Here is a 23,816-nt window from a genome sequence, read left to right on the forward strand (position 1 = left end):
GCCAGGCGCGCGCGCCCGCCCGGGTTACCGCGGCTGCGCCCCGCCCGCCGCCGCCGCTGCCGCCGCCATGGACAGCGACGAGGAGACGCTGGAGGAGACCGTGGAAGGTACCTGCCCCGGCGGGGGGGCGGCGGACGGCGGCGCGGGGGGAGCGGAGGTGGAGGGAGGGAGGGAGGGAGGGGCGTCCTCGTGGGTGCCGGGGAGGATGGCGGGGGGGTGGGGGGGAGGGGGCGAGGAACGGTGGGCCCGGGAGGGGCGCGCGGGGCCGCCGGCAGCGCATGACATCAGCGGGCTTATGCAACGGCCGCGCTGCCGCCGCCGCGCACGTGGCGGTGTGTGACCGGAGGCGATGGGGGCGGGGGGCTACCGGAGAGATTGGAGGTGTGGGGGGGCCAGCGCCGTGTCATGGGGCCCGGCCCGGCGCCGGTATAACGGGGCGGCGGTGCGCGGGTGGGTCTGGCCCGCCCCGGCCCCGGGCAGGTGGCGTAGGGCGGTTGCCGAGTCCCTTGGTACGGTGGCGAGGTGGGCTCCCTCCCTGGAGGTGCGGTATCCCCCTCGGAGGGCCGGGGTGGGGTGCCGGGGGATGCCCGTCCTCTCTCAGGGCGCTGGGGGCCAGGGCAGCCCCCCCTCGGAGGGCCAGTTGCCTTGGGGCGAGCGGCAAAGGGAAGAGGGCAGCCGGAGGAGGCGGCTGTGGCCGTATCTCGTCGCCCCTATGGTAGCGGGAAGGCCCTGTGGGCAACAACCACCCCCTTCTCTGCTCGCCATTCGTGAGGGGAGAGCTCGCCCTTCCAGAGTGGTAAAAAAAAGAACCAACAGGGGCGGGGGCCTACGGAAGGGCGTCGCTGGTGGGAGCCGCGGCACCCAGCCCGGCAGGCTGCCATGCTGCGAGGGGGCATCTGGGAGGGCAGTGGGGCCTGGCCCCCATCTCACGGCTCTCGGGCAAAGCGGTGGGTGATAGTGCCGGCTCCCCCCCTGCCACCACCACCCAAGGTTTCGAGTCCTGCCGGGAAGAGCAATCCTGGATTTCTTCAGCCGCTGGGATTAAGCGGACTGGAATGACGAGGTGGCGGTCACGCTCGTCGTTGGGCGGTGGGCTGCGTGTGTCTCATGGCAGGAGGATTAGGCCTCGCAGCCCAGTTCTCGGAAGAAGACGCCGGGCACGGCAGCTTAGTCTCACAGCAGATGCCAGCTAAGCAGCTGCCGCGAGGATCGGGATTTATCGCCTAGGTATGTGGTGACGGAGCCGCAGGGAAGCCGCGTTGTGTGAAACACGGTCGTGAGGGGAGCGAGATCCTTAGGGCACACCCCATCCATAGCACCCTGCATCCGAACGGGTGTGTCTTTTCCCCTCCCTTCCCCCCCGGCTCCGCAAATCTGTGGATTATAATTGCGTTTTGGGCAAAGGGTCATAGTTTTGATCCTCCTGTCGCAGGTAAAGCATTCCGCTGTATCATGGATTTGCTTAGCGTTTCTGTGGGCTGAGGAAAGGAGTTTTTAAAGCATATGTTATTCAGCAGTGTATATGAAAGTGCATGTTTTTCCAAGTGCCACAGAAGCAGCGTGCTGTTTAGGGGCGAATAGGCTGCCTGGGTGTTTTTTGCACTTGCCCGGAGGAAGTTAGAAATACGACAGAAATCAACGCATTTTTTTTTGGTGGTGGGGGGGGAGAGGTTAGTTTATTGTTGTTACTCCTAAAACATCCGTCTGGCATCTTTGAGGCCGGAATCTTTTATCAATGGTGCACACTGTATGTCTTCTGTTAAGTAATAGTAATACTGACAGTAAAGGGCTTTTATCTTTGGTTTGTATACATCAGTGTTTTTGGTAAGTGCTGCATTGTGAATGAGCCCCTATTAGTGTAGTTCCTTTTCTTGAAAAGTTCATGGTCTAAGCTTAAGAGGATATCTCGAGAGACCCTTAGAGAAGTGACAAACTTGAGGTTTTACAATAATTTAAAAATATATTTAGACATTTTGGGTTTGTTTTCGTAAATGGGGGAGAGAAGTGGAACACTGCTTTGCTCCCACTGAAATAATGAGGATTTTTTCCCATTGATTTCACCAGGAACAGAATTAGAGCCTGAGGCCTCAGCTGTATGGGAAAAGTTGCATCTATGTAATTAAACTTGAAATTACTTTTTTTCCCCCCCTATTGACTAAGAGAGACTGAATGTCTCTTGTTTTGTTGGGGGAAATTTTTTTTTTCAATAGGGGAAAATCTCTAGCGTATTAGAAGAATTGGATTCTTTGTACTATGTCTGAGATTAAGACTCTGTATAGAGGCCATCCGATCAAAGCTGACCATTTAAATCTCTGGGATAGCCTGTATCCTAGCGTGCAAAAGTCCTGACATAAGTGCTGTGTATAAACATGGCAGCTTTTGTGTTGGGCTTTGCATTCCAGCAAAATCTTGACAAAACCGAATAGTCACAGAGAACAAAGGTGCAAGTTTGGTTGTTGGGTTTTTTTGATCAATCCTGTTAGTATTTTTTTTTAAATTCAAGTGTTTTATAAAAGTCTTGCTCCTGTAGTGAGGGGAAAACCGGTACTGTATTGTTTAGGGTTTGTTAGCTTACACCAGTATACCCTTCCCATATTGATAAAACTGAAGCCTTAAATGATGACGTAGCTGGTTTTGTTCTAAAAGAGATGTCCACATCAGAAATTCCCCTGACCTTTTAGTTAAATTGACATAACTGCTAAAACTTTTCCCTTCTACAAAAAAGGGTGTCCTGACTGAATGGGAGGAAAAAAAAGCCTTTCTTCTGTTTGGAGAGAGCGGCACGCTGCCTTTTCTGTTTTAAAGGGTTCCTCTTCAAAGTTATTAAAAGCCTTTAGTGATGTAGCTTCCACACACACTACTTTTGCTCTCTCTTCTTATTCTGTTACTCCTCTCGGCTTGGGCAGTAAGCAGTGTCTGATTGGTTTTATTAACTTTTTCAACTGTTTTCAACATAGCTTGGAGTGGGAACTTAAGAGCATGGTGGTGTTTTGCACGGTGGCTGAACTGGAAGAAGCAAGGTGGGTTGCTGCCCCCCAAGAGGGGCAGGTCGGCTCCCAGCCACCCAGCTCGACCATGGCGGTGGGGCGTGGGGCCAGCCTCCCAAACCAGCAACAAAACGATGAAGGGAAGAATTTTCTGCTGAATTGGTGACTTGCACTAGTTGCAGAGAGTGCTAGGCAAGTGCCAGAGCAGGTGCGAGAGAAACTTTGGGAAGCATGCGTGGGAAGGGTGAAGGAAGGAATCTTGGCTCTTAGATGAGTTCAGATGTCTCACCATTATTTTCTTCTGTACACCTTCTTTCTCGGAGCATTTCCATACTTAGTGTAACAAGTGCAGGAGATGGGTAATAAACCTGCACATTATTATGGGTAATAAACCAGCCATACTTGATTACTTTGAGGAACATTCACTTAGCTCTTTTTTTGCCTTCCTCTATCTTTGTGTCTCCTTCTCTCTCTCTCTCTTTTTTTTTTTTTTTTTAATGAAATTTTACTGTGAGATAGACAAAAGTTTGAAAATACATCGTGACAAAGCATCCTGGGCTATATGGCATTCTTCTGTCAATCGTTCTGGTATTAAAAGGCTAGGGCAGGTCATGTGCCCCGTTGGAGAGGACTTCTTAACCAGATGCAGCCCCATGCTGTGCCCTGTCTGTGATGTCCCTGAGGGGCTATGAAGCATCTCAAGGAAGCAGTAACTTACGGTGATGTGAGAAGAACAAGTGGGCATGCGTCTGCCCTCTGGGTACCCTTGTCCCCACAGAACCCTGTGGACTTGTTGCAGTCGGGGCATGAATAGATGGACTTCTGAAGCCGCATGAGCGGCTGGCTTCTCCCGCTGCTGTCTGCACAGCTTGTTTTCTCCCTGGGCATAGGACTCAAGGTTTGGTAATTCTGAAGCGCCTCTTGTTCCCTGCATCAGCCTGGGCTGTAATCGCTCCCCCTCGCACTGGAGTTTGTTTCTGCCTTTCCATGTGTGCGTTGAACCTTTTCAGTTTAGGGGAAATTTGGTCAGGGAAGAGCTTGATCCGAAGCCTGTAGAAGTGGATGCGTGTGCTCTCTCATCTCTGATAGGCTTTGTATGCCTCACCAAGAGACTCAGGGGGATCAGAGGTCAGGTTTTATTTAGAAATGTGGAAGAACATAAATATACGCTAGCTTTTATTTATTCGTCAGTTTTCATGCAAAATTTATACCTGCTAAAATGTCACGATGGGAGCTTGTTAAACCCGCATCTGGCGCATCGCTGTGCTGAAAGCAGCCCTGCTGAGCTTGAGCATCTCCATTCTGCAGGTGGAGCAATGTTCTGCCAACACAGTGCCAAGGGCTCCAAGTTCACACAGGTAAACTAGACAGCAGCAATTGTTTAAAACACTCTCCTTCTATTTTCTTTTGGTTTTGAAGAGGCAGATGGAGATGCAATGGGAGCCTTATTATGCTTTAACTTAATCAGAGTTGGCCAGTTGTATTCTGTAAGATACAGACCCACGCAGATGAGGATCCATGTGCAACAGCTGTAATGGGGAAAGTTGATACGGCTGGGAAGGGGAATGGGATGGGGGGATGTAATGCGAACACACAGAGAGGCACTGGAGAGCAGCATTTAAAATATGAAATAGCAACTTGACTGGCATATTGCAAGAGCATAGTATTGTAGATATCACATGCCTTTATTTCTTTAAGTTCCTGGGGCTATAGTTATGAGGTGGCACACCCACATTGTTGCAAGACATGCACTTATCAAAAGAAGAAACCAAATCTTTTCTTACTCAGTGGTTCGAAGTCTAAATCTATTCTATTTTCACCAGGAAATATATATTTTAGATAAAGAATTATTATACTTTTGAAGACGTATATTAACACAAGTTAGAATAGTATGACCCTTGTTTCTTTTAGAAACATGTCTTTTTCCTTATTCTTCTCTCTCCTGTCTCTCATCACTTCTCTTTTATCCTGACCCTTTTTATTTTTTATTTTAAGTGAAGTGCATTACACAAGTACAGACTTAAGTTGTACTGAATGTCTGAGCACTGTTCCTAACAGAAGTGTTTTGATGTGGATTGCTGTTTTGCACTATGGAGGTACTGCATTTCAAGCGTCTACCTAATCAGAACAGGTTTGCAATTTTATATAATGTTTAATGTGTGCTTTTGCTCTTTGTCTGGATTTTATTCCAGGGCATCTAGATGATGATGGGTTGCCACATGGATTCTGTACAGTCACCTATTCGTCGACAGACAGATTTGAGGGAAACTTTGTCCATGGAGAAAAGAATGGCCGCGGCAAGTTCTTCTTTTTTGATGGAAGGTAAACACCGACTCTTCAGTTTTTCTTCTGTATTCTGCCTCCTGCTTGCAGTGATACCAAAATAATCTACACTGATTGTATGCTGCTGAGTTTCTGGCTAAGCTTTCTCATTAGAAACTGTAGCTGGAAAAGTTTTCTCTAGTGCTGCTGTAGCCGTACCTTTGTGGGCTTCGGGCTTTTTGTGTAATGTGGTGCTTTGAGTTGTTTCCTAGTGGGAGAACGCAGCCACGTGAGCTCTTTTAGCACTGTAAAGTTATGAACTAATTAGAGACCATAAGAACTGGGAGGTGGTCAGAGCTATTGGAAACCATGCTGACGATGACTTGGACTATGAAGTTCTAGTGCATAACTGCAGGTGGAATTCTTTGTTTGTCTTATAGCTCTGTACAGAGACTGCAGCTGGACTGGGAGCTCCCTGTGCCAGACCTCGTGCGCAGATGTAGGGCCTTGACAGAAAAAGGCTTACCCTCTGCTTGGTCTTGGAAATTGTTTAATGGTTAAAGGACTGAGTTAAATATGGTTTTGTTCCCAACTCTACCTAATCCTCTGCAAGTTGCTTGTGGTCTGATTTATTTTCAGAAAAGCCCCTATAATTTCCCGTCTCTTCACTGGGAGTTGTGACAGCGAAATTTGGCTAGTCTGTTCCTATGCATGTGTATTCTTCTTAGGTCTTCATTATGAACACCTTGTACATCTTCCCCCAACTGCAGTGTTTCTCTCTGCAGTTGCTCAGAATTCCTCCAAAGGAGCGGCAGATGTATAAAATGACACGATTCTTCATGGTTTTGCAGCTGTCGGTGTCACTATGAATAGCAGCCGTTAAACTGACAGTCGTGCCGGGTCTACTCTCCTCCCGCTCAGTGAACTTCTGAGCAGGAGCGGAGGTATTGTGCTGTCTCAGTGAGTCAGCTCCTTGTCTGTACTTGCCTTTGCAATTGCTTCATACTGGGGATTGAGTTTTTTTTTTCATGAGAAGGATAATCTATTTATTCAGTTATGCAGAAACTGATCAGGCCCCTAAGCTTGGATGAAGAAAAATCCCCACTGTTGTTGGTAATGGGCTTATTAAATCTTGTGTGAGTAACTGAAAATCAGTACTGCCCAGCAGCTGACCTCTCTAAAATAGCCTTTTTTTTAAGTTGGCAGACAGCGGCTCTATGGACACATGTACATAATGCTTCTGTGCTTGTTGATGATCTCAGCAGAGCAGTTACTGATTGTACAGTCAGAGAAACTGACCCGCTATTTTGTTTGTAGGGCTGCTCCTCCAAGTAATCCAGGGTACAGGCAGTGCTCTGTGGGAAAACTCTAGTTGCTGCTGAGCCTTTTCTGTACTGCTTCAGTGTTGCCAAGTCGTCTTTTTTTTTTTCTTTTTTTTTTTTTTTTTAAATTTTCATAACCCTTAAAAAATGGAACAGTTGGCAACTGCATGACTTCAGGAACTAGCAGAATGAAAATACACAAAAATAGTCTGTAATACGGTTTTGAAAAACGGGATGTTTTTATAAAGACTTCTTGTTTTAATTTAGCTGAAGCAGTCTTAACCAAGCAGTGACTCTAGTTACTCGTTGCAAGTTACCTAGCTATGCCCAGCTGGCAAGAGTAAGTTGCTCTCTGAAGAGGATGGTTCAGGTGTCGTGACGTGTTGCAGGAAGAATGACCTGGCATAAAACAGGACGTGCTGTTTCCATTAACTGTACCATGGGCAAGGCTGAGTGTTTATCAAGAAGAGAAAAGAATCCCCAAAATCCCTCAAAACATCTCTCCCCTTGTAGTATTGTGTGCTTCAGGGCAGTAAGTTAGCTGTTTTCAGCATTCCTGGATCTGTTTCCCTCACAGGCCGCTGGTAAAGGCTGACAGCTGAACTGCTGTGGCTCTGTTGTTTGGGAGTGGTTGAGTCCTGTCAGACACTGGACTGGCAGCAGTGTAAGCGTTCTCATTTTTTTAGTGCTGGGAAGTAGGATTGGCTGCCTGGCTGCCTTGTTTGCCTCTGTGAAAACTCTTCCCTTTATTGGAATAGCTACCCCCTTCCTGTTGATTGTTTAAGGGAGTGGAAACCTGGAAGGAAATATCAGTTGTTTTTTCCTCCCCCCTTCCAAAAATGCAACAAGACCAAACATACTCTTTCAGAGAGAGAGAGGTTTCACCTCTGGCATACTCCCTGTTTTGGATTATGTACTTGAGCTTTCATTGGTGCTAAGGCTTGCTGGAGTGCACTTTACAAAACATTTTGTGCAATAACTACGGTCATGAGCACGGTGTTTGGCTCAGAGCTCCAGCTGCTGTTCTCCCTTAACTAGAAACTCTTGTGAACTGACATCTCCCAGAACGCAGTAGAGAATGGTATTATTTTTAAGGAAAAGTTTTCAGTGTTCCCATATAGAGGGAAAGGTGGGAGATCAGGGAGCGAGGGATGAATGGATCGGAGGTCTATTGATGGAACTTCATACCTGGAGGCACATGGGAGCAAGTATTGCCCCTTTTCCCCAGCTCTTATCACTGATTTATTCTCTAGGTAGTGGTTACCCTAAATCCCCTCTAGGCCTGGTAGATAGTGGGAAGACAGTACATCTGATAAATCTTGACTTCAGTAAAATTTTACACTGTCCACAACGTGATAATCTGAGAAGCAAATGGGAAAAGTATTGGCTAGCTCAGGGTTTGTATTAACAAGATTTTGTTTATGCAAGACGTAGGAGCTGTTTATTCCTCTTTGTCTGATCAGGTCTTGGCTGCAAGTATTGTGTCTGGCTGCAGACACCATACTTTGAGACCTTTAAGAAAAAAAAAAAAGAGAGAGAGAAAAGAGGGGGGGAAAAATAGAACTCCAAAAACTGTGAGAAGTATAGAAGTTTTAGAGAATCTGACTTTTTCGGCAAGGTTGAAAGACATGGAATTCTTTCTTTAGGTATTTTTTTGTTGATTTCCTTAGGTGATATGAGAGTAGGAAGAGGACATTGTTTGGAGCTTGAATACAAAGAAAGGAAACACAGAAATTTGAGTCACAGTAAAAGCTGTGATGTGTTTTTCCAGTGCTGAAGCACTGTTGTAATTTAGCAGCTTGTTAACTTCAACTAATACCATTGAAGGTAACAAGAAGGTTTTTCTGGTCTGTTTCATTACAGAAACTGGGGGTTTAGTTAATGAAACAGACCAAACTGGCCTGCTTCTTTTAAAGAGTAATCCCACACATGGACTCTGTGTGTGGTGCCAGCTACAGTGAAATTCAAATCTGGTGATCTGTGATAAACTAGAGGAGAAGGTGGTGTCATTTGTAGTTGAGTAAGTGCACAGATTTCTGGTGGTTCTCTCATTTGCTCTGCTCCTTCCCTGTGCTGTGGTGCCATAGCTGTCTGTGCAGCTCTGTAGCAACCCGGATCAAGAAATTCATCCGACTGAGAAGTAAAACAGTTTTCCTGCTCCGCATCTGGTTTGCGTTGAGGCTGTGTGAGCGTTGCTGTGGGACAATGCACGGCGTGAGGAAAGGAGCTGCTTAGAACAGCATTGCTATGAAGGGAGGTCTGAAAAACCAAAGCTGAAGTCTTGTTTCTAAACACGCTATTTGTCATGGATAATATGCCTTCTCTTACTGTAGTGTATTTTCCTATGAAAACCTCAGCGAGGTTGCCCAGCAGGGAGCGAAGCTTTAGAAACCAGAAAGCTAATTCTGAGAAAACATTCCGTTCCCAACTCTTGAAAATATGTTTTGTAGAGTTTTTTAAAACATGTAGAATCATGTGCCCCCAGACACTGCGTTTATACCTTAGAAGTCTACATCAGAAAAAGAATTATGCAGTGAAAGTGTGTGTACTGCAGCTGACTGTTAGCTAAATATACTGGGGTAAAAGCTAAACAGTTTTTTGTATTTCTTTATGCTAGTTCTAACCTGAGAAAGAAATAACTGAGTAGGTCCTCTTTTACAGTTAGGCTTTCATTTTTAGTAGTTTCTCTCAGCAGTCTTTTTTTAAGGAAGGGAGCGAAGCAGATCGTTATTGTGCCCCTTCTAAAGGTTTTGCAAGACAAAACTGAAGTGAAATTTTTCTTTGTTCAAATCCAAGTGCAGCTCTAGTTCTGTTTGACAGGCTGTGTTCCATTTTAATAGAAATACATGAAAAATGCCAGTGCTTTCAGCAGATCTGGTACAGATTGCTGCTAAGTGTATCGCTAGGGAGCTAACAGTGCACTGGTAGCAGGTTGCAGTTTGTGCCCTTTTGCGGTCCACCTGTGTGACAGTTCAATTTCACCTCACCAGAGAGATGTCAGTAAAGATCCAAACGTAGGAGGTAGAAAATCCTAACGAGAGAGTAGCCTGCTTGAGCAATAATTTCTTCTTCAACCACGAGCGTCCATTCGCTGCTGTAATTTGCTACTGCAGGCTATAAACAAAGCTCAGCAATGTAATTTAGATGAATAATGCTGTGCCCATGCAGCGCACCCTGGTGAAAGGACAGCGTAAGTTGTTCTCTGCCTTTGGAGGTCTGTAGAAAAAAGTTTCTGTTTTTTGTCTTGGCTTTCCAAAAAAGTCAGCTTTATCTTTCTACTACCCTTTCTTTTGTCCCCCTCAAATTTGCTTGAAACCAGCAAACACATCAGAGTTTCAGACATGGTGGGTAGTGATGGCTGGTGGGGCACAGAGGAGAGATACTGGAAGTGACGTCCCACTGATGGAGCCCTGGGAGCCGCTGCCGACCCTTTCAGCATTCCTTGCAGTATGCCTGTGGATGGCTCTGCCCTGCGACAGGCCCTTGAAGAGTGGACACTGAGAAAACGAAGAAAACCTATGATTGTTGCAGTGGTGGTGTGCGTTTCGGGGGAGGGTTGTAGGGTACCTAGCAGTAGCAAACCAGGCATCAACAGTTACCTCCTCCTAGGACCTGACTTCCTTGAAGGTTTCCCCTCAGCCTCTCTGGACCACTAATATGCAGAATGACGAGCAGGGTTGTGCTGTGCTTCGTGTCAAGGCTTTGGGTTGGCCTCTTAGAGAGGTGAATAGTCATAGAATCACAGAATTGTCTAGATTGGAACGGACCTTTAAGATCATCAAGTCCAACTATCAATTTAACACTGCCAAAACCACCACTAAACCATATCCCTAAGCACCACGTCTACCTGCCTTTTAAATACCTCTAGGGGTGGCTTCCACTGCTGTTTTTTCTCTCTTCACCAGCACCCTGGAAGGGTACTATGTTGATGATGCCCTGCAAGGCCAGGGAATCTACACGTACGAGGATGGAGTGGTCCTTCATGGCACATATGTGGATGGAGAGCTGAATGGACCAGCCCAGGAGTATGACAGTGACGGGCGGCTGATATTCAAAGGGCAGTATAAAGACAACATTCGTCATGGAGTTTGTTGGATTTATTACCCGGTAAGCCTGACACCTGCACTCTTTATTGCAGAATAGTACCATTATGTGTCTGTCTTTTCTCCCCAGCTGAAACAAATATCCACCATGACCCAGCTATCCAAAAGTCAACACATAAAAACCTGGGTGGAAGATCTGTGCATTCTCATTTTGGATAATCCAACATACAGTTAAACCTTTTCAGTGTTGAATGTTTGCCCAGTAGACAGGATTCAGCAAGGCTGCGAGATACCTCCACTATTTTCGTCTTCCAGGGAACCCAGCCCCTTGGAAGTGCATTTATCTCCTTGGGAAGGCTGGGCTGGTGGTTTTGCCACTTTGTAGTGCTGGCTGCAGGTGAGGAGCATGGGAGCCACGCAAGCTATTGCAACCTGCAGGTCTTATTTAACTTGGAGGGGAGACTTTGTCCGTTTCTGCAGGGTATGTTGTGAAGTGTAGCTTCCCCCAACATATCAGGTGTAACTTTTTTTTAATTCCTATGCAGTGTTATAGAGCACTCCAGACTTAAACCTTTCAATCTTTACCTTGTGCTGAGGAGGGGGAAACATCTGCATGTAATTAAGCTTCTGGTCAAAACCCAATCTATTTCTGTGCTACATACGTACATACTTCAGTTGCAGATTCATTTCAAATGTTCGCCATTGGCTGTTCATTTTATTTCCTGGTTTTCACTATTGCCATTAAGCACGTGTGTTACAATGAAAAAATGCTTGGTGTACGCTGCCAAACAAGCGTCAGTTTTCCGGTACTAGTGTATAAAATACACACAGCTGACCCTTCAGGTCATATGTCTCCTGTTTCATCTTCCAGATGACGAGGTGTTGCTGTACCTTCTGGAAATGTGGGTATTTAGAGGTTCTTTATCATTATCATCTTGCCAGACTAAAGGATACAAGGTGTTTCGAAAAAACCTTTGCCATTTGTTTATGCATGGTTCTGTGCATGATGCTATGTGCACAAATATTTACCAAAATTTAAGGTTCACTGTTCCTTACTACGGTATGTTTGAAGCTCTTTCATCCTTGGAGTTGAACAAAATGGTGCAACTCTTAAATAGAGTCTGTGCCCGGCGATCTTGATCTAAATCAGTCTGTTCCTGCTGTTTTTGCTCCAGGGCATCATTTGAAGATGTTTCCTTGTCCTTTTTGAAATAAACACCTGAAGTCGTTAGACCTGTGCTAATCTATGCATCTCATTTTGCAATTCCGTAATAGACCTTAACTGGAGTTGCAGGCAAATCACAGATGGCAAAGCCCAGGGCTAAAACGTGTAAACCTTAGAGAGAAAAAGTGTTGCTGATGATGGCTTTCAGCAAACAGTTGTGGAGTACCCCCTGATATGGTGGGGGGTTGCTGGGGACAGAGAAACTCCCCAGTTGTCCAGCAAATCTTTTTATTTGTCTTTTTTTTTTTTTTTTGATAGGCCCAGGTCTTCTGATGTACCATGAATTAGCAGTGAGCAAGGCAGTGTTTTTTTAATTTTTTGTTTCTTCCAGCACAGTATCGTACTAAAAAAACCTCAGACGAAGTTTGTGTGTGGCTTTGGGCCTTGGTTCACAGACTGTTCACATAAAAATTTTGCCGATTGAAACTCAATATTTGTGTTATGTGGAAGGAAAGACCTTGGGTTTTGCCTGTTTCAAACAAAGTTTTCAAACAAAACCCTGTTAATTTCTTTTATCAGTTTTATCCTGACTGGAATGACTTCACCCACCTTCTTCATGTGTCTGTTTCTCACTCATTTTCATGATCTCACATCTGAATTTACTGTAGCTTAGATTGCTTCTTTAAAAAGTTGGGAAAAATCTTTTTCATTTACTGAAGATAGTAAAAAGTATAACTAAATGCTTTGCCTTTTCTTTCTTGCCCATGCTTTCAGGATGGAGGCAGCCTTGTGGGAGAAGTGAATGAAGAAGGGGAGATGACTGGAGAGAAAATAGCTTATGTGTACCCTGATGGAAAGACTGCATATACTGGAAGGTTCATAGATGGAGAAATGATAGAAGCAAAACTGGCGACTCTGACGTCTGTAGAGGATGGGAAACCTCAGTTTGAAGTAGTGCCAGGCAGTAAGTTCAGCTAACACAGAAACTTGTATTCTTGCTACCAGCTCTTCACTGCAAACGGCTTGGTTTCTGTTACGTTCCCCTCTAGAGGCTCTAAAGGCTGGCTGTGATGAGATAATAAGTCTGTTAGTGAGAAGCCCTTTTCCTGAATTCAACAGTTGGACAGAAAGACAACGTGGAGCGATCCCTTTGCTCTGGGAACAAGGAAGTGGCCCATGCGTTGGTGCTGCTGAACTGCATTCCGTACCCCATTCCTTGCACACACCATTGCCATCGGCGCCAGCATGAGAACCTGCCTAACTGTGTTAATGCTGGCGCAGTTACAGGCATTGTTCTGTTAGTAAAATAACTAAAAGTGGAGAGAGATGGCACGGTTTGGTTGTAGCTCTGTCAGTTGCTTTTGTGCAAGTGAATGTTAGCCCTGTGAACATTCTGGCATCTGTGTTACAGGACTGAAAGGACACAGGGATTGGAATTAATGAACTAGATTCAGTTGTTGTGTAACAGTCTGATTCACCAGCACCCTTCAGTCCGTCTAGTCCTGCTGATAGAAAGTGGCTATGAAATGGTTGGGGTCAGGGTGTTGCCTTCGACCCATGTAGCCAGTGCTCCTTCTCTAGGGCAGCGGTGCCTTGGGCCGATAGTTCTGGAGTAGTTTTGTTGCTGTGAGGTGTATGTGATGTTTTGGAGGTGAGTGGGTTAAGCTGTGGGCAGGGCCATGAGTAACAAACAGGGACTATGCTATCACATTTATTGTTTTGCCAGCAAAGATTGTCTCACTTGATACGAAATAAGAACGTAAAACTCAGTGAGAAGGTGTTGAGAAGCAAATGCATGTGACTTCTTATTTTTTTAAATCTCTCAGTTGTAATAGCAAATCAAAATGTAACTTAAAAGATGGCTTCGGAGAGGGTACAGTTGTCCTTTGTAAATAGGATCGAATTACACTCTGGAGGAAGCTGCCTTCGGCCGGAACAGTTCTTGGACATCAGGGACAATGGCCTTTTATCAGACTTTGTAATATTGTGTTTGGGGTTTTTTTTTCCCATTTTATTTCCACCTGCATCTTAACCTATCTCCCAGGTAGTCCTCTGGCAGTTGATTGGAGAGGGGTGTAAGGATATAATTAGAGCTGCACCACTGAGCTGCTTATTAGTGGCAGGAAATAAATGACTGTAGCAAGTGTACTTTATGATTACTGAACATTATCTTCTGGCTGAAGTATCTTCAGGGTTTGGACTGGAAAACATTTCATATATGAAATAGTCCAAGATTTTTTTATATTTAATGTGTTAATTAATATATCATTTAAAATTTTGCTTTGCTTTTTGATTTTAATTAGAGACTCCGGGAGGGTCAGTTTTGAAAGACTGTCCAGTTGTCCTTTAAAAGTTAGTAGTTTGAAGAACACATATATCACCTTTTTGTGATACTGCTGCTACTCTAGTATGTTAAGGGGAAAAAATAATCAAGAAACTTTTACAGGTGCGGTTCTATTGAATACCTTTATTTGGAAGCATATGACACTTATTTCTTGCAGTCCTTAAAATGTAGTTCTTGAATGCCTTGATTAAATTAAGGGTTGCATGCTTTCAGTACTGACAATTAGTTTATTTCCTTTGTTGATTTCTGTTTGGGGTTTTTTTGTGTTTTTTTTTTTTTTAGGCCCAGTATACAGTTTTGACAAATCTACTTCATCGTGCATTTCTACAAATGCACTTCTTCCTGATCCTTATGAGTCAGAGAGGTAGGCTTTTTTTCTTCTCCTCTCTTTCAATATTGTCCATTTTTCTTTGCTGTTACATATTTAGGGCCTAATTTTGCAAAGCTTTTCTCATTTAAAATTTAAGAAAAAAATGTGTTAAGAGTTTGTGAAATGAAACCCATTACTGCACATCAGTCAGCGTTTGACTTGATTGAATTTCTTTTTGATTTGCACAATGAACTTGCACTCAATACTTTTTAAGAGATTAAACTAGGATAATTTCTTAGCATTTCAAAGACATGTTCAGTCAAGCTCTGGATGTCAGTAATAGCCTTTATCTACAGCATTCTGCGCAAAAAAGTACGCTGTTCCCCATTTCCTAGATGTGTAACTAGCTTCAGGTTGCAGCGTGCCACATTCAGTGTGTCTCACTGGATGGCGTGAGTTGTACAAAGTTTTCTACCCTCCCTACAGATGTAGCAAAGTGGCAAGAGTAAATCATCAAGCTGGAGGAAAGTGAGATAGTTTGTGACAACCCTGTAATGTCAAAACACGTTCCTCAGCAATCGTTGCATCATAGTCAGTCAGTGATATCTCTTCTGTGACTATTCCACAATTACACTTTTACCTAGACTTTTGAAAGTCCTTGCATTGTAGATACATTGATTGTAGTCTTTTCAGATAGTCTGAAATCTCTAAATAAGTGATTAGTAAAACGCTGTCATTAATTTCCATCAAGTGCTTAAAGATCTAGGGCTTCACCTTGAAAACTCTTGCTCGTCTGTGCATGTACACATCGGCAACCTCAGCTTAGTGGGTACCTCTGGGATTCTGGAATGTTAGTGAGGGTATTCCTGAGTTGAAGCCATCATTGAGGAGTAACAGTAGATTGGCACTTAAAAAAAAAAAATTAATTTCAAACTAATAGATAAAGCCTGCCTCAACTTCCCACCACATCTCTGTTTTACCAAAATTGAGAGAACGTATGGAGGAGAGGAAGGAGAAGGAGTTGCATTTGGAGTTTTTGAATTATTATTATTATTATTAGTTTTATTATTATATTGAAGTATTAGTCTTTATGCCGGTGGTGTTGTGATAATACTTCTTGAAAATAAAAACTGTAGCCAATCACTAATTCCATGTCCTTTTCCCCTTGTAGGGTGTATGTTGATGTCTCTCTAATTTCCAGTGCTGGAGAAGGATTATTTTCGAAAATAGCAGCAGAAGCCAGTACAGTTATGTCCTTTTACAACGGAGTGCGAATTACACACCAGGAGGTAAAGGAGAGAAAAAAGTCAGTCTGAATTTTCATTGCTCCTTCTGAAGTCTTCTCCTTTTAGTAATATTTTACACCTGCCCCCTTCCCACCATTAAGATTTAACATGATGGAGTTTATTGAAAGAAAAAAAAAGTGCATGTTCACCTATGTATAAATAAAAAAAGTGGTTGGGTTGGGTTTTTTTTATGACATACATACAGGAAAAGCTTTAGTTGCATATATTTGAATGTTTGCTTTCAAACTGCTGGCAAAGTTGACCCCTCCACACACACACACACTGGATTTTTGCCTTGCAAACTAGGTAGACAGCAGAGACTGGGCCCTCAACGGAAATACAATATCCCTGGATGACGAAACAGTCATAGACGTGCCAGAGCCCTACAACCACGCCGCCAAGTACTGTGCCTCGCTGGGGCATAAGGCCAACCATTCTTTCACTCCTAACTGCATCTACGACCCGTAAGTAGAGTCCCGTGTTTCGGAGTGGAAGCTGTAGCCTGGCAGTCTGGGCTCCCAGGGTGTTTCTGGGCAGCTGAATGGGGCTGGGAGTGACGGGTCCAGGCACTGGGACGAGTTCCTGCTCACCTGGGCCAAGCTGGAAACTGGCTGGCATTGCGGGTGCTTGATGTCTCTTGGGAGTTACACCGTGGAATATCTTGAAGTTTGCAGCTGTGTTAATTCTGTCATGAACTTTAGGAGCTGCCTCTTGATTCTAAAATGCGTAAGCACAACTCTCGAAATCCTAGTTTGGGTAGGACTCTGCACCGTGTTCGGTGAACTACTTGACCAGTGCCATCAAATATGCTGTCATTTCTGAAACTCAAAAAATAAGCATCTTGCTGCTCTGCGGTTGGTGCAGAGCACTAGGAAACTTTCGATGTATGCACATGCTCAAGGATATAAATATTTTTATACGGATGTATAAACAAACAGACCTGTGGAGATGGATAAGTAGAAAATAGTTTACTTTCATTAAATAAGCCAGTTCCCTTTACTGTTGGACCCTGAGAGAAGATGTACAGAAGTATGTTATGATTATTTGGTGGGTAATCTGTACTGAGGAAATGAAGGTGAGCAATTTTCCGTGCTCTCCAGTCCCTCATAATCTTTTCTGTTTTACTGTTGTGCAGATCTTTACCTCTGCAAGCCCAAGGCGTGTGGCAGTGATTAACTTTGCTTTATTTACTTATTACAAGCAAGCAATGTTGCAGGACTGTTGAAAAATTTCAAGTAATAGAGCTACACAAAGCTGATCTAATATATCAATGGTTTTGCCCTTATTACTTAAGTCTTCATAAGATTGACTCGAAGCAATATCAGATTAAGTGATACTACTCTGAACTGTGAGTGACTTCTGAAAATGTAAAAGGGGCTAACGGAGTCTGTGAATTGACAGCTAAGCCGAGCAAAGGTGTTTATTCTCTGTCTAGGTTTGTTCATCCTCGTTTTGGGCCTATCAAGTGTATCCGTACCATCAGGGCTGTGGAGAAGGATGAAGAATTAACAGTGGCTTACGGATACGATCACAACCCCGTTGGGCAAAACGGGCCAGAAGCACCGGAGTGGTACCAGCTGGAACTGAAAGCTTTCCAGGCTGCCCAGCAAAAGTGAAACGGGAGCTCCTTCTCCGTTCAGCAAACTGAAATAGAAACTTGGATCTATGCACTACCTTTATACTGAAAACTGGACAACCAGGGATTGTTCATGCTGTTGCATCATAACTTTGCATTCTGTGTTAAGAGATAAGTTTCTTGCATACTAACTAGGTTTGACTGTGTTACTCATAGCAGATTTAAAATTAGCTAGCGTTGCACCAGTCTTATCTGGAGAAATTATTTAATATTCTATACGAGACGTGATATTCTTTGGTAGCTTCTGCTTTTGCACCATATGCAAAGATGCCAAAAGACTAGACAGAAAACTAAAATGGGTATATCGTTCACTTTTAGTCGGCAGACTTAGTGTTGCTCTCTATCTGCCTAGGCATTATTGTGCAACTGCATTTTGCATATATGCCACTTGTGATGATAACAGTAATATTTTGATATTCTCTAATAGTAGCATAATTTTGCCTTTTTAAACCTTTGATCTGAATCTTGCAATAGAGCAGTTTATTTATTAGCATATAGGAGGCTGGGTTTTAACTCCCCTTTCCTCTTGTCTGAACGTTGTTCTTTCTAAGAATCCTCTTTTGCAGGAGAAAATCCTTTCTAACTAGTGGAAAGGCTTGTGTGTGTATGTGAGAGTGCTGTGTGTTGGTCTCTGTGGCTCTCTAAATAGTATAGCAACATGTCCAAACCTAATATTTATCTAGCCTTTACGGCTGGCTTATTTTATTTAATTTATGATTATGACACGCAAATGAAGCTGTTCTTTGCATGAAGATTTTCTGAAAGGAGAAAACGGATTCACTTTTGGAAGGACTTTCCGAAGTACGCGTTCTGGAAGGCAAGCACATTACTTGCATTAGTGTCCGTGAGTGGGTTTGTGTATTTCGCCTGTTAAAGCAGCCAGTTCTCAAGGCAAAAATTCTAGCAATGAGACGCTTGAATTATCCTAAAGGAGGTGTATGTATTTGAGGGCAGGCTGTAGTACTTGGTTAAGGAGAGCTGTAGCTTTTGTATGTGTTCAGTTGACAAAGGATATAGCCTTGTAGCTGTCTTTTAGTAGTAATGGTTTAAGACACAGTAAATTAACATAGTATGAGATATCAAAATAAGATTAAAAAAAAAAAGATGTGAAAAGATTGTTTTTGAAAGACAATGAATGTAAAAACATCACTCGCTGCTCATATTTAGGAACAGCAGTCAATCCATAGCTTTGGTGCAGCCAACAGCAGGGGGCTTGTGAAAATTCATCTGCAGGGCTGTATTCTGGGATTTTTCAGGGCTAGGGAAATTGTTGTGCGTTTTTTCAGATACTGTACTAGTTCTTGCCTAATGCTGTATAAGAGAGAAATAATCATCTCGGTCCAGATACGGGAACCCTTCTGGGACTCCGATGCTCTCTTTTGGGTTTAGCAGCTTTTGGGGAAAAAACTCAAATGCGTTTGCAACACTTTCTTTAAATGTTTGTAGTTTAAAAAGAGTTTGTATATATGTAACATAAATGATTTGGAAATCAGACCTACCTTTCTATGGCAACACATTTTGGTTGGTTGCTTGGACGGTTGGAGGTGCCTGGCTGTCTGGGGAGCTAGAGGTGGAGAACGGGTTGGGTTGGTACCTGCAAGCGGAAGGATGAGGCTGCTGTTCTGTGCAGTCTGAGAATCCTTGCTTTGGTATCTGTAACAAGTTAATAAGAACCCCTCTAATTTGGGGCTCCGATTAGGCTCTGTGACTGATAGCAAACCTTTTCCAGCACCTCACCATTTAAGCTTGCATAAAAGCTGCTCTGTGCTTGTGCTGGGAGGTGGCTGGGGGGGAGGGCGATGGACAAGTAGGCTCAGGGCTTTTTGACACTCTTCCAGCGGTGATCTGAATGTGAGCCGTGACACCACCCATCTCCTCTTCACGCTGGAGGCTCAGGCCACAGCTCCGCTTCTCGTCCGAGGCAGGTGGCTGGCAGAGGTGACAACTCAGGGACTCCAGCTGAGCAGGCAGAGGCAGAACTGAGCCTCACAGGTGAGGGAGGGTTGTCAAAGGCTGATGGGCAGCACGGCTTCAGCAAATCAACCTCAAAAAGAAATATGCATGTCTTTATCCTTTCCTGCCTGCCCACAGGTCCTTCTAGACCACTGCTGTTTCAGCCGTTTGCAGCAAAGCGTGTCTTGCTGGTAGTGAGCTGTTGTGTGTATCTTGTGGATTCTTCTGCCAGGACCATGAAGTTTGCGAAGCTGAGGCTTGTGTGTAAGTCCGGGGAAGAGGAGAGGGAAGATACATGACTGAATCCTGCTGTGAATAGACGGTAATTCCTTCCACAGTCCTGATAACCTGCTTTGGACTGCTGGCGTCTTTGTGCCCGCTAGAGAATCGTGCTTAAAATGTTCTGATCTCTAGAGCTCCTTTGGCTTCAATTCTGGTCAGTCTCTGATTCCTCGGCTGTCTCCTCTTCATGTGGAGTTGCTTACGTTTTAGTAGATTTGTCAGTCTTCATATTGCCTGATTTTTGAGGTAAATACAGATAGGTGCTCTTCGCACATCAGCTTTGAAGGTTGCATCCTAAAATAGGGAAATGCTAGGTTAAAAAAAGGCGTTGAGGTACCCTCTGCGTCTTCTCAAAAGCCATTGATTTGGTGACAGTCAAGCAGATTCTCTTGCGTATGCTTGTAGCCTGGTGGTATGCCACAGCTGTGTCTGTTGTCTCTGTTAGCTCTACTGTCCTTTTTCTCTCTGCTCTGTTAAAATCTATTGGTCCTCCTGTAGATCCCTTCTTCAGTGACCAACCTTCTATAAAAGTGGAGATTATAAAGCTGCTTTGGCTTGATTCAGGACCAAGCCTTTTAATTCCTCTTTGTTTTTTTCTTTTTGTGATCTGTTAGAGTGGAGATGGTTGGGATGGTTTTTACCACCGGGTAGCGAAAGGGCTCAGTGTGTCCTTCAGAGGTTTTTGAGAGGTATGCGTTGGCAACCACCGCTTCAAACACAGGTTAGTTACAGAACTCCAAATAATGCCTTAACTTGGTCAACGTATTGCAGCTCAGCTTCTGGGGATCACTCGATAGCGAGACCAGCTTAGCAAAATTATTTATCGGTAGTAACACAAGACCCACGCCAAAAATTGGTTTTAATTTGGAGCAGGGGAAGCAGTCATTTCGCCAAGCAGTCCACTGGAGCCTGTTGGATGCAGCTGACTGTTGGTGAATATGCAGTAAGTAAAGAAGCTCTGCTTCTCAGAGTCTGGCCAAAGACCTGTCCTGTCGGCATGGAAACGGGAGGAAGAGCCGATGCCTGTCAGCTGAGCCTGGGTGAGCAGCTGGCTCTCAGGATACCCATTGTGGCTAAAGAATGGCGTAAGAGAACCTGGAACTGCTGCTTTTTTCAGGTACGGATCAGCTCCCAGTGTCTGCCTTTGGCCTGCAGTGCTGCACGTGGCTCCTCTGCGGTGGGAGGGTTGTTACCCAAGCTCCTGTATGAGAAGGAGCCTATACCAGCCTGTGTTAGGGGCTGCTGATTGTCTCTTTTTAAAAAAAAAAAAAAAAAAATCTTAAATGGATCTTCCTGCTATGGCAGCACTGTGTTTTGTCACCAAGAATACAGAAGCTTAGTTTTCTGCAGAGGCAGATAATCTTGGGGACAAGAGAGCATGAGAAGTTACAGCTGAGGGCTACCAGCTGCTGGGTCACTCCTCTGGATAAGAGGGGAAAAGGGTGGTCTCAAGTTGAGTCTCTTGCTATCATTTTACTTTTGGGGATCTACTAAAATACCCGATTTTCCTTCACAAATCTGAAAAGGCTTCTTTTCCTTTTTTTTTTTTTTTTTGTTTTGGTAGCAATTAAAGAAACCTTAACCTACATAAATGCATATAAGTCTTGACTATTGAAAAAGTCAAAGGAAATAGGTGGATATGGCTCTTCAGTGACCAGAGTGAGAGCTGTGATGGCTTTTTTTGACTTTTTGCGCAGTTGCATGTGCCCAGAGGCAGCTCCTGGATGACTCGTGCAGGTTTTGAGACCTTTGGGAGGCCACATGTTTTGGAAGCAACTAGGGAGCCTTCTCCTTAGTCCAGCCTTTTCGGGTGCGGAGCTTTCTTTCGGTGTTGCGCACAGTTGGCAGTGGCTGTGGTTTCTTTCCTGGGGCTGTTGTAGCACGTTGCTGGCATGGAAGTGAGAGAGAAATCGGGTATTTCTCACCCTCTGCCAGGCACTGGAGGAGCAGAGTAGCCAATGTACCCTGTCCGGTACGACAAACTGAGAAGTGGTGGGAATTGCCACTTTTTTGTTTCCTTCCCAGTTGGCTGCCCTTGTCCTTCAATTGAAACCGGTGCTCACCACTTCGGTTGCACCAGGAACTGTACGGTGGCGCTTCTGTCCCAGAGACCTCTGTGTGATTCCTATCCTTTCACTCGATTTGAAGTCTTCTTGGAAAATGCTGGCGTTGCGATAAGGTAACGAGTTGTAGAGAGCCGGTTACCTGCTGCTTTCTCTTCCTCTGGCACAGCGGAATTGCTGGAGCTGTGGGTGCCTGAGGAATTCACCTCCAAGCACTTAAAAAAAAAAAAACAACCAAACAACAAAACAAAACCCAGTTGCTTTGAAAACAACGTTGCTGATGTGTCTCCTTATATGCTGGGGTGCTGCGTTAGACACCTCTTCCTCCCTTCCACCGCCGCGTTGGATGCTGAGAGCATTTGGGTGAGGAAGGCAGGCGCGGGAGCAGCTTTACCTGTGGGTCTGAGCAGGCTTCACCCTCACCAGCACCCCAGGGAGAACTCTTGTTCCTTTTGCTTTGTGTACTGGGAACACGAGAATTATATTTTTTTTGGACGAAGCGGTTTCTAAGCAGTCTTAAGGGATTTTTTTTTTTTAAACAAAAAAAAAAAAAGGTGCAAGATTGAGTGCATGTTTACTTGCCCCAGATCAAAGGTTTTGAACACTAAGGTCACTCACTATCTGTTGAATGGACCCTCCTCTTGGCGCTCTTCTGTCTTCAGGCAATTGAAGCTCCTGCCCTCTTTCTCTACCAATTTTACTGTAACTACTTTTTTTTTTTTTTCCAGGAGAAATATACACATATACACAAAAAAATCTAAGCAATTAAATGTTGAAGCCATAGGATCATGAGTGTGGGAAGACCCTCTTCACAAGTTTTAACATATTTGTATGTAAAATGATGTTTGTATGAAATATTTTCATGGTAGAATGAATATTTAAAAAAAAAAAAAAGGTTCCAGTGAGATCTAAACCAAATTTAAAAGGATGTCTTTTTGTAAGATGCAAGTGTAATTGGTTACCAATAAGCAGATTTTTTTTTTTTTTTTTTAAAGGGAGATGCAACAGATGATCTTTACAATTACAAATGGTCGTTTCTGCTATTTGGGGAAGTATTTATGCAGCATTACACACGGCTGTCATAAATAATTGCAATAGCAAGGCCAGTCACGTCTTCAGGACATACCTCTCAGCTTGTCCCTCCCTGATACTGTACAAGCGGACCCATCCCTCCTTTCTGCAGATTTCCTCCTAGAAAACCTTTCCTACTGTACCTGTACTGAATTTAACTCTTGAGCTAAGATCCAGACTAAAATCGTGTTTTACCTAACAGTTTCTGCTGGGCCTTCTGCTATTTTAATACTCTTTAGCCCATAATTACTGGGTGTCTCTGTTCTGAAGAACTAAGTGCTAAAGAATAATCCTTGGGGTAAGCTTACACGCGTGGTAACAGTTAACCCCGGAGAACTTAACTTGTATACAGTACTTGATAGGTGTTTTATGACATTTGTACTCGAACTATGAGCCTTACTGAACATCTGTAGGTTTATTCATGACTTTTAAAAAATGGATAACTCTAAGAAAGATGTTTACATGAATGATGATTGCCCTTCCTTTGATGTTATGAATGAGGTTTTTATAGTGTGTTTGGGTGTATGTGCAAGGAAGTAAGAAAAATGTTTCTGGGGAAAAATAAGACTTGACAAACATTTGTAATAAGTGAATTTTAAAGATTGCTTTAATTGCGCTATGAAGGCAATGCAGATATTAAAATATTCAACAGAACTTTCGTCTCTCCTTGTTGTTTGTGTGTCGTGGGTTTGGGCGTCCTCTGACCTCTCCCTGCCTCTCTGCTGTGTGGTTGCTTTGCTGGTTATTGCTGGTGCACGGGCGCACAGTTAACACACTTTAGGCCACGTTATATTGATAGTGAACGAACAGCAGGGTGCTCCTGACACCACTGCCTTGGTTTTCTTTTATCTGGCACCTCTGCCACTTTTGTTACTCACTTCTCAGTGCACGTAACATGGGCTGTAGTTGCGTTGTGGGATGGAAGAGCGTCCTCCCCGTGTATGCCATAGTGTCTTTTAACAGTTGTAATTTAAAAAATGTGAATGCACACGGGTGTACTTTTCTCTTGCCATTGCTGACTGAGGCAGTAGGAAGGCATGGCAGCAAGCAGCAGCGGTGCCTTCCAGGCAGGTAATCCTTACAGCCATCCAT

At 44.1% G+C, this 23,816-nt stretch overlaps 1 protein-coding gene across 12 annotated transcripts; it reads left to right on the top strand.

Annotated features, from left to right (window-relative positions):
• SETD7 (SET domain containing 7, histone lysine methyltransferase) lies at nt 1-23,378 on the top strand. Of its 12 annotated transcripts, XR_010071157.1 has the most exons (10): nt 1-107; nt 5,180-5,309; nt 10,477-10,678; nt 12,554-12,743; nt 14,406-14,487; nt 15,605-15,722; nt 16,026-16,183; nt 17,155-19,630; nt 20,205-20,311; nt 20,464-23,378. XR_010071157.1 is itself a non-coding variant. In XM_063335522.1 (8 exons), exons 1-8 carry the CDS (start codon nt 68-70, stop codon nt 17,333-17,335), a joined length of 1,101 nt encoding a protein of 366 aa, XP_063191592.1. In that variant the 5' UTR covers nt 1-67; the 3' UTR covers nt 17,336-23,378. The 12 variants fall into 12 exon arrangements, 1 of the variants encoding a protein (XP_063191592.1); XR_010071152.1 differs by having other exon boundaries at nt 17,155-21,769; nt 22,382-23,378; XR_010071156.1 differs by having other exon boundaries at nt 17,155-21,769; nt 22,649-23,378.
• The last annotated feature ends 438 nt before the right edge of the window (nt 23,379-23,816 follow it).

The sequence above is a fragment of the Chroicocephalus ridibundus genome, chromosome 5 (assembly GCF_963924245.1).
Source record: "Chroicocephalus ridibundus chromosome 5, bChrRid1.1, whole genome shotgun sequence".
In the NCBI taxonomy this organism is placed as follows: Eukaryota; Metazoa; Chordata; class Aves; order Charadriiformes; family Laridae; genus Chroicocephalus; species Chroicocephalus ridibundus.

What these genes read in the sequence shown, in the direction of transcription:
- SETD7 (XM_063335522.1), top strand. Translation starts at nt 68, where the DNA reads ATGGACAGCGACGAGGAGACGCTGGAGGAGACCGTGGAAG. An exon ending in GCTGGAGGAGACCGTGGAAG is followed by an intron (nt 108 to 5,179) that starts GTACCTGCCCCG and finishes ATTTTATTCCAG; the next exon opens with GGCATCTAGATGATGATGGG. An exon ending in CCTAACTGCATCTACGACCC is followed by an intron (nt 16,184 to 17,154) that starts GTAAGTAGAGTC and finishes TTCTCTGTCTAG; the next exon opens with GTTTGTTCATCCTCGTTTTG.